Consider the following 16,131-nt stretch of genomic DNA (forward strand, 5'->3'; position numbering starts at 1 on the left):
TTTGAAACTAGGTTGGGACTTTTGTATACTACTGTATTATACACGGACAGGTTCGACGTGCCTTGAAACACAATCACCAAAATTCAGAGAATGTGCACCCACACTTTGGCTCATCCATCACATGTACTTTCTTTATGAACATCTGGGTAGAGGCCTGAGAGGCGGGAATGGAGGGGCAGGGGAAAAGATAACAAGATTACTGGGATATGCAACAGTTTATGTGCTAATCCATTTAAAGTGCCTGCAGTATGTCGGGATATTGAATGGACTTTCTGTGGTTGAGACAGACACTAGGGTAATGGTGATTTAAAGGCTGACTGTCCCTCATGGCTGGTTGGTAGATTCTTGCAAAATTAGCTATAATCTGATGCTGGCATGATGTTGTAATGCAGTAAAGAACTATTAGAAAAATAATCTATGCTAGTGTTTGTCATTTCCAAGAGGCCCGATCCCACTTGGGGGGCCACAGGATGGCTTATAATTATTTAAATGTAAACTTTTTTTTTTAATGAAGATACTGCATTTTCTGTCTCTAAATCTGAATGCTAAAAGAGCAGATAAAATTGAAATAAATAATTTTATATATTTTTCCCACTTCTCAGTCAAAAAACATGTTTTCAGCCTGGTTTAAAAAATGATTTTGGTCTATATGGCTTATTGTGGCCATCATGACAACTGTGAGGGGGGTGGATTTTTTTTTATAACTCATCCTTTTAAATTCTATTAAGCCTTAAAGTTCTGCATAATTAAGGGCGTGGCCACTTGAGTGACAGGTGGATTGCCACCGCCATTGAGTTATGTGGGTGTGGCTTCAGTTCCTGCATTTTTGCCCATTTTCGATTCTCTGGTAAAGTCGAGCAGTGACGCGCTGCCAAGATGACGACGGCTCACTCTGCACACTTTGAGCTTCAGGAGTCTACATGTGACGTCATGGAAACTACCCTTGTTTTTATACGGTCTATGGTTAAAGCCCTTTCACACCTGCACAGCATGCGATAAACAGACCTGCACAGTTTAAAACCTCTAGATTTGACATCTGCCCTTTGAACACAAGAATCTCCAAATGTAGGGCTTAATGGGAGAGTTTTCAATTCGCTGAAGGTGACCCTACGCTCATCGCATCAACGCTGTTTCCTCCAGCGAAAATCTAGCCCTTAACACACATGAACGTATACATTATGTTGGTATTTTTTATATTATATCTATATAATGCTCACAAGAATAGCCTACATCCTTAAATATAAAAGTACAGTTAACATCAAGCTACACTTGAAAATGTATGTAATTATGTATTTGCTTAGCCACTTTAAACCATTGAGTGCTTGTAATTACGTCCAATTGTGATCTATAGTTGATTTTGATTAATAAGCAGACACATGCACTCTATATTTAATGTTTAATAATAATAATAACATTTAACATCCCTTATTGCTATTAAATTACCATGAGCTGCATACAAAACACATACAAGAAAATATATTGACATTATTGTATGTCTATTTGCTTTGATATTTCATTTGTAGAAAAAGAGTGCCAATTGACTCATAACACTCGCACACGTGGAAGAAAACGGACGGTGCTCTACAGATTATTCTGTATAAAGAACATGCGAGAATAAATCTGTTCTCAAATAATAACGATAAGAAGAACTTAGCATCCACTCTCTTCTCTTCTTCTGTGTTTGTTTAAACTGGTTTTGGAAACCGTGCCACCACTTCTGCCTTTTTGTGCAACAGCAGCTGCTCCGGTCATGTGATCCTAGCTCAAGTCTTATTGGACGGCCCGTGTTTTCGCTTTGCGAAACCTGAAAAGATTTGTTGGATTGGTAAAAAAAAAAAAAAAAAAAACATTTGCATTTTCGGTATGCAAATGTTCGCAGTCTATCTGGAAGTATCCATAGAAATCTAATGTTTTATTCCAGGGCGTCATCGTGTCCAAAATTTGTTCTGCTTTTTCGCGCCTTAAAGGGGGGTCCTATTATGCGCTTTTACTAAGTCTTGATTTTGTTTTGGGGATGTACTATAACAGGCTCTCGTACTAGGTTGTTTAAAAAAATTTTTTTCACATTTTTTAAATGAATTCCAATCCCTTTCTCCCCAGTTTGGCATGAACAGCTCGAATAGTTCCTGTATCAAATGAAGGCCTGCCTTCTGGAATGCGAGATGTGCTGTGATTGGTTAGCTGGGCCAGTCTGTTCTGTGATTGACAGCACTCAGCACCTGGTCAGGAAATATCCTGCCTCTTACCAAAGTTGCCTGCTGTGAGCTAAAGTGTAAATATTGCATCAAAATCAAATCAATTTGAGCGGGATTTAAACCCACATGATTGTAACCACTGTAAGCTCGTCTGTCTTGAGAAAACTAGCATCGGACATGGTGATAACACTTGCTGCATTCTCTAGTGCAGCCCAACCAGGTCTCGTCCCATTTGTCAGTATTTGTGATATCATAAATCCCAAAACATATGCGCTGTACTTCAAATAAGTAGTTCATTATAGTTTTTGAATAGTGTTTTCTGTTAAATAAAATATCTCCTTTTGAATTGGACTTTGAGCTTTGTAGCTTTTGCAGATCTTTTTTTATGCTCAAAACGCAACAGTACAGACTAACTTAAGTTGCAAAAGTGAAAAAGCATAATAGCACCCCTTTAATACAATAAGTTGTAATGTGAAAGCCTGAAATCATATCAGTCAGTTTTTGTGAAGTCTGACTAACAGACTTGTAATGTGATTTTGTAGCTCTGTCTCGTCCATCATTTATACAAGTTATTTACATTTTCAAACTACAAGATTGTTTTATTATTGAATTGGCTAGCGTCATGTGAAACTGTATTTCACATAGTCGTTCTTCAGGATGGCGAATTTGCTAAATACTGCAGAGGCGTTGATATGTAAACACAGGAAGTGAAGTGCTCCGGTTCTGACCTCCAGTATCATGAAAATTTCCAGAAGGAGCTGTTAAAGGTGTGGTATGAATGGTCTGAGTGTACTGAGGAAGGAGCTTTCAGTTGACTAAGTGAGACTATTCAGGTTTTTTGATTTTAGTAGATTTTTTTTTTTAGTAGGTTTTTGAAAGACGTTCTGACTTAAGTTCACCCAGGCTGCATATATTTGATCAGAAATATAGTATTATAACAATACTGCAAGTTAAAATAATTGCTCTCATTATTACTCTAGGCTTCAGTGTCACATGATCCTTCTGAAATCATTCTAAAATGCCTTTTTGCTACTCAAAAAAAAAAGCTTATTGTTATCGCTGTTAAAAACTGCTTGGCTGTGCTACATTTTTGCTTAAACTGTATTTTTTCCTCCTTCTCACAATTCTTTGATTAAACAAAGTCCAAAAAGGAATAGATTTAAAATGAGTCCTGAGCTGTTCAGTATGTATTCTTGTTTGAGCCAAAACACCTTTGTCGTCCTGTGTGTTGTGTAAAGCCCTTAAGGATGTTAACAGCTGTATGTGTACACATCCATTCTCTCTTGTAAATCACCCTCAACAAGCTCTCTGCCCAGGGCTGCAGCACTGTGCTGCATCTTATTTAATGTACGTATGTGTGTGTCTGAGACAGACTTGTGTGTGTGTGTATATATAATAGGCCTGCAGCTCTTTAGGCGTGCCTTCTTAATTCGGATTACAACCTAGAAGCTTGAACACGCACTCAGGTCAGTGTTGTATTCTTTATATTCACACAGGCCTAACATTTACAATTTTGTTTGCCGATGGTGTCAGATGTATTAAGAAAATCTGATGATCCGCTAACAAACAGTGTAATGTGATGCTCTTGTTATTGTTGGATGGAGTGCCTTTACTCTCCAACATAGTAAAGTCATTATCTTTGGGAATATGAGATTTTCCCCATAGCACTGTCTGATTGCCTGGTCAAACCACAGAGGAGTTCAGGAACAGTTCAGCGTGATCAGTTATATAGAGTTGAGCACAGTGAGCTGTTGTGATGCCATGTGGCTTTAGATGGTTGTATTTTGATGGAGTATTACAGTATGCATGCATTAATCTTCTTGTACAGATCTAAACTGGTTTAGAAACTGCTACATTTCTGGAGTTTTGCGTGTAAACTGCATCTGATTAGCGAAACTGCCTCGAAGTATAATATATATATATTTTTTTTACATTATAAATGTTATTAATGTCACTTTTCATAAAGTTAATGCAACCTTGGTGAATAAGTGCAATTTCTCAAAAAAAAAAAAAAAAAAAAACGCAGCTATAGCGAGAGTTCTTGGCATTTTATTTGCAAATATATTTCCAATTTGAGATGTTTCACATTTTCATTTGATTTTCTTACACCGCTGGACAGTTTTAGTATACAATGACTAGATAATTAATTAGTAAGAGTGCAAAATGTATGTTAAGAGTCCAAAAGAGCCAACAGTTTAAGAAAATCCCATTTAAATCCATTCATAAAAAGAAGGGAAGAGAACCGAAATGCAAGCCAAGAACACAGGATGTAGCTGAAGGGAAACGGAAACGCTGAGATGCTGGATCCTTACAAACCCCCTCTGTGGTAAGATGAAGAGCTTGTTGGGAATGTAGAAGCTTAGGTTAAAAGAGAGATCAAGAAGAAACCAGTGAGAGACTTGCTGAGGTCAAACAAGCAGTCATTCTTCAGCTGTCATAGCAGAAGTTCAAAGCAATCAGGCTCCTATCTGTGTGAAGAGAGTCTGACATTTCTGTGTAGACACAAATTGATGTTCTTGTGGCAAACTGGACAGGAACATCCTCACAGAAATTGAACCGTAAGCTTTTGGATTCGCTAAAGAAAATCAAAGTTGATTGACTGAAAGGTTTTGTTTCAGTCATATACAAACCACCAGTACGGTCTCCTTTGTGCATAGAACAAAACATTGAGCTTCATGAAACCCTGAGACCCTTACAGATGCATTAAATGTGAGGTCTTGTTTCAGGGTGAGGTCTGACTCACAGCATGTTGAGTCTGCAAATAAAGTAGGCGGTGTGATCCAAGGCTAATCTGAGGGCACTTCCCACATATCTCTCTCTCTCTCTCTCTCTCTGTCTCTCTCTCTATTCTTCTCTCGCTCCTCTTCATGCTGAGCAGCAGAAAGATAACCTTCCGGGAACCCCGTGTCTCAGAAAAACTATGATGCACTCAGGAAAAGGCAGGCAGGTCTGGTTCCTGAAAAGAATGCTTTTGCTTGACTTTTTAGATAATGGACAGTTCAGATGTATTTTCTATTACATTTAGGTTTTTTATTTTTAGCCTCAAACTTATGACAATTTCATGTTAATGTTCATTAAGCTTTTTTGTAGCCTAGCAGCAGTTTTATGCTAAAATTCCAAAACGATTCAAAAGTGTTGTTCACCAAGGTGATTTTCATCTTATAGTTACATGATTTTCATGAAAAAAACTTCTTAATTCTTTTAAAAGTGGTAAACGAAATCAATTTTATGTCAAAGCGAGCGTATACAGGTCTAGATAAATTGGTACATGTTTCAGAAGTGTCACTGCCTTAACTTATAGTGAGTTTTGCCTCCAAATACTGTTACAAAAACACAATTATACATTTTCAATACATCCAGATATTCTGAAAATGTTACCTTGTTTTGGCTGGTATATGAAAATAAAAAATAAAACTTCAAATAGTGTGCAGCACAATAAGACTGGAATAGGGTTGTGGATTCATTGGTGTGTTGGCGTCTTTCTTGGGCTCTCATTCAAGTTTATATTTATATGTAAATGTAAGTTGTTTGCATATTCTCCAGTGACTCAACTTCTACTTTTGACATCTTACCCCTGATGTTGGTTAAGTACCGTCATTTGTCACAGTTTTTTTGATATCACCGTTTTTAGTTCAAAGTTATTTTTAGTTGATCAAAATATAAAAGTAGAAGTATTAGTTGCTGTCCTAGCAGTGTTTAGTGTTATTCATATTATTAGCTTTTTTAAATTTTCAGTTTTCATTTTAACTTTTCTTTAGTAGTTTGTCATTCTTACTTTTTTTGTACATTACCATTTTACTAAAACTATTTTGTTTTAGTTTTTCAAATTAAACTTATTTGTTACCAAGGCTTTCTATTATTTGAAGTTTGAGTTCTTCATGTACTTTATTTGAATAACCTAGGCACTGCATGATTCGGACCTCACGTTGTGTCCACCCTTCCTCTCCTCTCTGTAGAGAAGTTGGTAGCCTATCAGAGGGAGTTTCACGCCCTGAGGGAGCGTCTGCGTGCGGCGGAGCACCGAACCCTCCAGCGCTCCTCTGAGCTCAACTCAATCCTCGAGCAGTTCAGACGGGCCATCGCAGAGACCAACGGCAGCAAAGATGCTCTCTCCAACTTCTCAGGTTACTGAATGTTAACATAGATCTACACAAAAGAGTTAATCACCGTATTATTATCTGTCATGCAATGAATTGGCATATGTTCCACAACTTAGTGGGGACAAACATATCCTTTGTTTGGTTTTCTAATAAGCAAGCAGTTATTTAATTATTTACCTACAAGTTATTAAAGAGTGCTGCAGTTTCTGTTCACATTTTCAGTTGCCTTGGCTCCAGAAGAATTTTTTCCCATTGATTTTTCCCATAGGGATAAAAAAAAAAATTAGAACAAAATTAGACAAAAAGACAAAGCCAAACTTAAAATTGAATTGTTACAGGTTTGTTACGTTTCCAACGAACAGCTGTCTTAGACTTCAGTTCATAATGCGTTTGTGCCTTAAGTTTAGTTTGATTTGTCTTTTTGGATAATGCATTTAAACTGCTCTCGCCTGCTTCTAAGTACTGAGGATCAGTAATTGAGTGAACAATAATTACTGAGTGAACAATAATTATTTTAGCATTAGAAACACTATTTTGACTAAAGATTTTACACATACTGGTGTGTATTAACCATTACAGTAACATAAAAAAATATTGTGTAATCACCAGTAGTGTTAGTTTAGGGGCCTGTGGAACAAGCCTTACACTGGTTGGTGGTCTGATAAATTTATTAAGCACTGTGTATTATTGTAAGAAAGCTGAAGTACCCTGGTTTCTTACAGATGAGACACAGAAGCTGCTGAAGGAGTTGGCTCACAGGAAGCCCCTCCAGGTGCCAAATATCTACCACCATCTGCCTCACTTGCTCAACAATGAAGGCAGCCTGCACCCTGCCGTACAGGTGGGCCAGGGACGTACCGGAGGTGAGCCAAACAACATGCTATTCATCAGCAGATCATTATCAGAAATCTGAAATATCACTCTCTTCAAGATAAATTGGTTTGAATGTCCTTTGAAGAAGACCAAACTTTGATTAATGACTAAACTGTGCTGGTTTCTACTGTTCTTTACCCAAGTCCACCGGACAAATGCTAATCACTGTTATAGCCTTGTTAAGACTCAGAGCTGTCATGTGAGGTTTGTTTTTCACCCTCTATTCCTCACATTTTCACCCAAACAATGGGGTGTTTCTGTCTGCCGCGTCCTTGCTTGTGGTTTTATGTTACACGGCTGTTATCCACGGGCTGTCACAGTCCCGGTCAGTGTGTCGGAGTGGGAGCTGTAGACATTTTGACCGTCCTTCACACACCCACAACAGGCCTATCAGATTCTCATTAGAGAAATCAAACCCGTGGGTTCGGTGAGGGTTATATAGAGGATAGTTATGGGGACATGAATGCGTGGGAACGTAAGGAATAGGAGCCACTTACCAACATTTTATTTGGGGGAGGTGGCACAGTTGGGAAATCTTTTGAGTTATGAAACCATTATAATGTGTTTTTGGTTTAAATTAAGGTATTATCATTGGTTATCATATCTCATATATCCTAGCATATCATAATTGTTTATCATAAAAGTAAGGAAAACATTTGTTAAATTTGAAAAAATGCATGAAATAGCAGATAATTCATTCGTTCATACATTTATTCATTTATTCAATATTAGATACCACATAGGCTTATGAGTTATTTAACTGCACACACTCTTTTCTTTCTGTTTTTAGATTTTGAACATAATTGAACATTATATATTTATTTTCTCCTCCCTCTGAGCTGTTGAGTTTATTCTTTTTTTTTTTTCTGAACTATGCCCGGGTATGTGGTTAGTTGCATTTTGCATTGCTTTTTTCACCTCCTGCTTCCTGCAACCTTACTGGTTATTATACATTTTGAGGTTTCAAAACATAAGTAATTCAGTTGGAACTGGACAGGAAAACTAGGGATTTTCAACACATGAGCAAACACTGTGTAAAATATATAAGTATTTTCTCTTCCCCTTTCGTTTTCTGTCCAATCTGTGCATGAATATGTGGTTAGTTGCATTTTGCACTGTTGCTTCTCTTCCACTTGCTTTCACAACTAGTGCAGACCTGCAGTGATGTGCAGCACATTTTTGCTTCACTCCCTACCAGTTAAAAACTATCGCATTAAAACACTGGGAAATACCTCAGGTAAATTCTCTGAAGGAAATGAGACAGAGAAAAGAGGAAACAAAAACCCCAATATATTTTTGCTGTATTTGATGTATCCATAAGCTGACCAGAACTAATCATAGTGGTTGTGATTGTGGCAATGTAAACAAATATTTATCTCTTGTAGTGGTCGACCGATATATCACCAAGGCCTTAGGCTTTTTTCAAATATCGGCATTGGCTGATACGCCAGTAGGCTTTTGCGTTGAGAGCGTTTGGAAGTTGTGACATTACCGTGAGGAAAAAAAAAACCATCATCCAAAACAAACCATGGCTAACAGTCAGATTCAGCGTATATTTATGATCCAGAATCAGATCCTGAGGCTGAAACTGAACGAGAGCAGCAGCAGCAATGACTCGCTCCGAGCGGGGCTCGAACCCGGGTCTCCGGCATGGGAGGCGGACACACTAACAAGGAGGCAGAGATATTTGAAGCAGTTTTACTCACCGCCTGCGGTTCCAACACACGATCGTGACCCTTTTTCGTTGGGATTGCATCATCCTTAAGAAATAAACGATATGCAAATCCGGCGTCAAACTGGGCCTTGTTTGTAAAACAAGCATCTTCGAAATGCAGGGAACAAACACAAACACTTGCACAACTCCGTTGATGCTCTGTAAAAATAAACTCCATCCACTGGTCCCTTAATGCTGTTTTTTCTTTGGTAATCTGTGCAGGGTTGTCTTGCCCTGGCAACCAAAAACACACTTCTTTTGTGACATTTTGCGACGCTCGCGCTCTGATCAGTGAAGTCTGTTGTGCTCTCAGTGCTCTGCTCTACGGGAGCGCACACTCTTCCGGCAGAAGTGCCCTTAGGACCCATATAAGGAAATTCCGCTCCATCTAACGTCACACAGAACCATACTCGAAAAAAACTTTCTGAAACTTGTGACAAACCGGAAGGAATATTTTGGGAACAAAAATACTCCTTCAAACGTACAACTTATTTTGTGAAACTTTGTCCATGTTTAGCATGGGAATCCAACTCTTTAACAGTGTAAAAAACTCAGTATGCATGAAATAGCATTTACCCCCCTTTAACAAAGGAATTAGTGTAAACGAAAAGTATTAGAATGATTGCTTTTATATTATTAGTAATAGAAAGGCAAACATTATAATACTCTCTCGTTTGCCTGTCAGCGTCAAGCAAATACGCATTTATATAATTTAAACAAATCTTTGAATGACTAATGAACATTTAATTTAACAAACCTTGCAAACTTAGTCGAATCCAGCTGTGAGATCTTGTGAAGTGTGTATGTGTATCCAGCATGATCACGTGTTCTGTGTGTGACGGTCGGTCCGTGTGAATTGAATGCTTTAAACTTTACACTCGTGATTTCAACTTATGCTACACTTTGTGCATTTGCCCACTGTCATAATCATGTCATTTTCTATGTGTTATATGTAAAATGGGTGTTACCCTGGCTTTATTTGAAATATCTGATTCCCAATGCACACAATTTTTTTAATCCATTCTAAAAACAGTAATTCATTATTTTTTTAATTATTGGCTTTATATTGGATATTGGCCCTCTGCTTTTCAAGATATCAGCATCAGCTGTCAAAAAAACCATATCAGTCGACCACTAATCTCTTGAATCTCTTGGTAATTTATTAATGTGCATATTGTAAGTCAAAGTCCCCTCAAAGTCTGTAGTGTGTGCAGCCCTTTTTGATTGGTTGGGCAAATTTTTTTTTTTAATTTTTTTTTTGCCATATTGACCAATCCACTGATCTGGCTAATTGACACCCTAAGCCTGGAGCTGTCGTGCTCTTTTGTGGTGCGCTCTATTTTGTTCTTGTTTGTGTGACACATTGTACTGCACTATACTGTATCAGGCAGTATGTGGGTTAACGACGGATGAGTTAAGGCAACGGCTAGGTGGCTTTATTACAAGCGACATCCTATGCTGGGACAGACTGCAGTGAATGACAACAATGACGTTAGAGAATGTCAAAAAAAACCTTGTGTGACTGACCCCTGTCACACGAGGAGGTTGTTTTTCTGAGCGTATGGGAAAAACAGAGAGAACTCGTTGTTTTTGGAAAGCTGAAGCCCACCCGTGCTTTACGCCTGCCTCCTCCAAACCCACAAATGGACCTCTCCTGCTGGCTACAGTAATCTCAGCCTCCTGTTTCCAGACTGTCTGTGGGCAAGACGGTGGCCGGCTCTGGCTCTTGCCTTTGCCTGCGGTCCCTCTCTTCTCAATGAGATCGTGGCTTAGAGGGCTATTTTTAGAGCTGTAAATGGGGACATCATCTTCTGCACAGACCCTAGAGACTGTGCACAATATCTCATGCTCAACACCACCCCCTGATCGATGTAGACTTGGGTTTGCAAACGGTTGTTTGATAAGATTACATTGAGAGGATCTAAAATAATCATGCCAGTTGTATGAAAAATAACCGATGACCTAATAAAAAGCATTATACAAGGAAACGTTTTTGAAAAATATTTATACCATTCATACTGAAATGTAATTACTCTGAATGCCATGTGGTGTAACCATCATGTAAAAATTTAAGTTGTAAAGTATATATATATCTACAAATTTTATACATTTTAAATTCAAAATGTTTTTGTAGAGTTTCACCACTATTTACAGATGACTTTGTCTCATTATAAAAATATAAAATTTTATGAGACTTCTTGTCACTTTAAAAAAAATTCTGCATATTTTTGCGTTCTTAATACACCACATGACTTTTTTTGGTCGCACCACATTATTTTGGCAGGCTCAAATAAGCATTAAAGAAATGTTAATGTTTTCAAAAGAAATAATAATGGGATATGCCAAGTTACTTTAGAGTTTGTATTTCAAGAGTATCATTATTTTTTCTTCATTATGATATCATGCAAGTTTTACAAACCTGATTGATTTTTTTTTTTATGCCCCTAAATGTATAACAAAATTAACTTTGGTCACACTTTATTTTCAGATCTTATTCTCACTATTAACAAACAATAAACTAAGATTTTTCCTCAAAATCCAAATTTTCTGCTAATTAATAGTTACTAAGGTAGTTAAGTTTAGGTATTGGACAAGATTAGGGATGTAGAATATGATCATGCAGAATATGTGCTTTATAAGCACTAATTAACAGCCAATATGTTAACAATAGGCATGCTAATAAGCAACTAGTTAATAGTGAGAATTAGTCTCTAAAGTGTTACCTGAATTTTAATTCAAAACTAAAAACCTATTCAGTTAATGAGCATTATGCAATATATTATGTAATGTGATGGGGTTAATTTGTTTATCAGTTGTAATGAGTAAATCTAGCTTTACCTCTCATACAGGGTCCCTAAACCTGCAAAGTCTGAAATCCCTTGATATACACAATAAAAAAAACAAGTCTGAGAGGATTGTTTGAGACACGCTCTCATTGTAAAAATGTTCAACAACGTAAGATTTTAATGAAAGACCCTAGTGTCTCAAACATGCTGTTTTTCTCCCTCAGTAAGGAACTGTAACATCCCTAGAGACCGTCTGTGTATAACTCTGCTGTGGTCTAGTCTCAAGGCACGTCGAGTGGCTGTCTCAAAGAGAAGCATACAGACTTCACATACTGCAGATGAAGAGTGAAGAAAGCGCGTTCTGGGAGAAAGAATGCAGCTCAGCAGCTCTTTATGTAACTGAGCGCCTGAAGGCCAAACGCTGCTTTTGTGAAAGAGAAGAGGTGGCGTAGGAGAGGATGACTTGTGTTGAATGCACATTAACTTAAAAACATGCTTTTTTTTTTTTTTATTGGTATTGTGCCACTTTTATTTTTTTTCTTTGTCTTGGGTGCTTTACCTCTCTGTCTGATACGCATCATCTCTTTAATGTGCTCTCTCTATCTCTCCCTGTCTCTCTTTGATCCTCAACCTACTTTACTCCTTACTCATGTGGTGTTACCTCTCAAAACACTGTCTTTCAGTGGCACGCCATGCAAAACTAGGATATTTTTTTACTTTCTTCTGTGTATTGCAGTGTGACAGAGCTTCTCTCAGTCTGTCACTCAAATTGAACATAAACACACACACTAGGGTTGTGACGGTGAGAATTTTTTTTCCACCGGTTAATTGACGTGACCACACCGGTAATACCGGTTTCACCGTGGGAGCATTCCTTCTTTTTCTCGCTTTCCTTTGCTTTGAAATTGCTTGTAAAAGCGGCATGCACATTTTACTTTCACTTTCAAATACAGGCAATTTGGCATGAAGCAATTGTTCATTTTTAATTTGTATGATATTGATATAATGATACTTGATATATGATATGATAATGATATGATATTTGATATAATCCAAAATATTGCCATACAGGAGCTTTTGCATTTCGTTTCGAAACTAAATCATCCACATCATCTTGTCTGTCTCACCTCACTCTTCTTGTCAGTCAGCTGGACTCATTCTCATCACTGGAGAAAAAAAATCTGATCTGTGATGCAACTGTCGTTCGGCATGCTGCATTGAGCAGCTGCCTTCAGTTTTTAATTGTAGTGTTTTCTTTTACTGAACTATTATATTTTTATTACTATTAAAAAAAAATCAAACCGACGGTCTGGGTCGGTGCCATGGTGGGCAAGTGACATAACCAGTGTTGCAGCTTAACACCGGTATCACCATCAACACTGTCTAGCATGCCCCTACACACACACACACACACACACACACACACACACACAGCAGTTCAGCCTAAGCACCTGTGTGAAAAGTGCTCCTGTCCATTACTGATTAAGTTAAGCATGCATGCATATCACCAATATGATTTCAAAAGATTCAGGTTTGCTATTTAAATCATGTCCAGATTTGTTTTTGGTTTGTATTTTTTATATTATTATTATTATTTTTATTTATTTATTTATTTATTTTGTAGAAGAGGATGAGACTTTTTCTAAACTCATTAAGATATGCATGAAGGCTGTTATCAGTGTTTTCTACTGTCTATACAGAAAAATCTAAGAAAATAAATATTTATGATAAATGTTAATAATGTTTTTTAAAAAATAATTCATAGATCGAAAGGAACAAATTTATACAACATTGCCATGATTTTTACTAATACAAGGAAACAAATTAATGAAATATGGCATTGACTTTATAAGGCAAGGTAACATATCTTTTTTCATTTTTTTTTTTCATAATACCTTTTTTATATGCTAGTCGCTACTCACATGCTGTTAACACTTGTTATTGGTCCCTTATTGAGTGTCTTGTTTACTCATTATGTTCTGATTGTATCAGGAGTCAGAGTCTGTTCTTGTGCTTTGCTTTTCTTCCTTCCTGAAGGGAAGCTGAATTTCATTGCTTTTCTGATGCTCAGAGATGCAGTACAATAGGGCAAAGTAATGTGTTTGCCCTGGGCACCTCCTTGTGTGTCTTTCATATCTGGACTTTACTCTTGTGCTACTCTGCATGCCTCTTCTATTTCAGATATCAAGCCACAATAATACAGCCACAGAACATCAGTAAACTTCCATGTCACATATTCATCTTGTATGGCAGCCTCTAAACAAACCGATTTCATGTTATTTAGAGTAGTTTGTCTTCTGCCAAGCGATGACTGTATGAAGTGCTGGTAAATTGAGTTTATGAGGCAGGAATTGAGGTTTTGTTCTCTTTTCTATGCAGTTTCCATGGTGATGGGCATCCCCACGGTGAAGCGGAAAGTAAAGTCATACCTGTCAGAGACACTTCACTCACTCATCGATAAACTCTCGGCGGAGGAGAAGCTCGACTGCGTCATTATAGTCTTCGTAGGAGAGGTGAGCATTTTTCTCATTGGTTTGAGAAAGTGTGTTTGTTTGTGTGCGAGGATTGCGGCTGGCTGTCTTCCTGTTTGTGCAGATTCATCATACGCAGCTTGATATGATGGAAATGATTGTGCGGTGCTCACACTGACTAAACAAGTGCTTCTCCGTGAAGATCCAAGTCCACTCAGATGTCAAAAGCACACAAAAAAACATTCAAATGATGTTGGTTATGTCTGTGAATGTAAGCAGTTGGTGAAGAAACTGCATGTGTATCAGTATATTCAATCTGTGAAACCACTTCTCTTGGAAAGAGTAACATCAAAAGGAAGTTTAAAGTTTACAGTTTTTAGTACAGTGTCATATTTACTTCACGTTCAGTGTAAGAGTCGTGAGACTATCAGCAGCTTTGTAAATGGCTGAGTTGGGTCAGTGGGGTTTGTTGTTTGCTGTCTGTTACCACCCGTTGAGGGGTGTGGGTGGTTCATGCTGAGAACAGGGGTCTCTGATTTTATGCTGCTGTCTGAAGGTTCAAACAAGAGGAACAGACATGCAGACATTACCGGTAGGATTAGTCTCAATTTGTCTGAATTTGTTCTGAGATTGATTGAAAGGGTTATTTTGGCCCAATGCCATGTTGAAAACCAGAATTGAAAAGTAGAACTGTACTCACAAAATGCTTCTTTTCAGATTTTCTTTTCTTTTCTTTTTTTTTTTTTGACGTTTTGCTCCTTAAATGAACATTTTCAAAATTCACAAATGCATATGGAAAAAGTGTGTTATGTTTACATTTTCTTTGCCCACAATGTAATTTATGCTTTTTTCGCACATTTGATTGAGAACTAGAGCCATATAAATGCCACATTAAGGTTATGTATGCCAATGTGACTCTAGTTCTTTTAGCTTCATGAAAAACAAACCTTCTCTGTATACAGGCAGCTGATTAGATGCAAAGAATATGTCATTAATATGTTTTTAGACCTGGAAAATTATCAAGATATTTTGAGAAACTAGCTTTATGGTCAAAAAAATATTGATGCCCTTTGAATTATTGACGCCAAAGTTTTTTCCATAAAAACGTAAAGCAGCCTGCAGCAATTAGGCTATTGTAGAACATAGCCTACACTTAACTTTGAAACTTTTAAACTGTCAGCAAATCTTTTTTGCATTTTTTTCCCTATTGTTTTACATGTTCTTGTTAAGAAACACTGGCATGTAAACATGATCGGGGGAAAGTCGGCTCCTTAGTCTTTTAACAATAAGGCCGGCCGCGGAGAAAACGCACTCTGACGGCACAGACGTTGTCAGAACTCAGCGAATAAGTTTTGTGAAGCGCTTCTTGTTTTCGTTTCATCACTAAATGGGGTCCTCATCTGGTGGAATACATGGCTCCAGCAAGAACTGTTCCCACTCGCCTCGGCTGGACTCTCTGTAATCATTGCTGAAGAACTGGCTCATTTTTTTTTCCGACGAGTGGGCATTGCATCCTCTTCATCATTTTTTTTTTCTTACCTCTCAGGTTTCTCGATGAAAACATGAGAGATGTTTGTGCCGAGGGTCTAGGGCGGACGTGAGGAGGAGTTTTCACTGCATTCTCCAATTTAGCGGTGTTTATTCGTTGCTTGAGAGATGCCGCAACGATATTCTTGAATTTGGTCACTTTCTGTGATTCTCCACGGCATATTTAAAGTACTGTAGAAGACCGCACTTCTTTGGGGCCGTTCACATATCGCGTCTTTTGCGCGCTCAAGTACGTTATTTCCATTGTAGGCGCGCGGTATGTGCTCATAATGGAAGCGATGCGCACGCGGTGCAATGCGCCCGTTTTTTCCAGTCTCGTCCGCAACGCATCGAGAACTTCTGAACTTTTCAGAATGCTGCAAGCGCACCGCGGGTCATGTGACAAGAACTAAACATTCAGCTTCATCCTTTCCCGTAACAACGTTGAAAGCTCAGCCAAGATGA

The 16,131-nt window shown here is 37.9% G+C and overlaps 1 protein-coding gene across 1 annotated transcript in view; it reads left to right on the plus strand.

Annotated features, from left to right (window-relative positions):
* LOC113108895 (alpha-1,3-mannosyl-glycoprotein 4-beta-N-acetylglucosaminyltransferase A-like) overlaps positions 1-16,131 on the plus strand; it is a 47,797-nt gene that overhangs the window by 10,979 nt on the left and 20,687 nt on the right. The window contains exons 3-5 of the mRNA XM_026272303.1: positions 6,152-6,319; positions 7,018-7,158; positions 14,048-14,181. Of these exons, the coding sequence (XP_026128088.1) occupies positions 6,152-6,319; positions 7,018-7,158; positions 14,048-14,181 (443 nt within the window). The remainder of the gene's footprint in view (positions 1-6,151; positions 6,320-7,017; positions 7,159-14,047; positions 14,182-16,131) is intronic.

Source organism: Carassius auratus, chromosome 9, assembly GCF_003368295.1.
Source record: "Carassius auratus strain Wakin chromosome 9, ASM336829v1, whole genome shotgun sequence".
Lineage (NCBI taxonomy): Eukaryota > Metazoa > Chordata > Actinopteri > Cypriniformes > Cyprinidae > Carassius > Carassius auratus.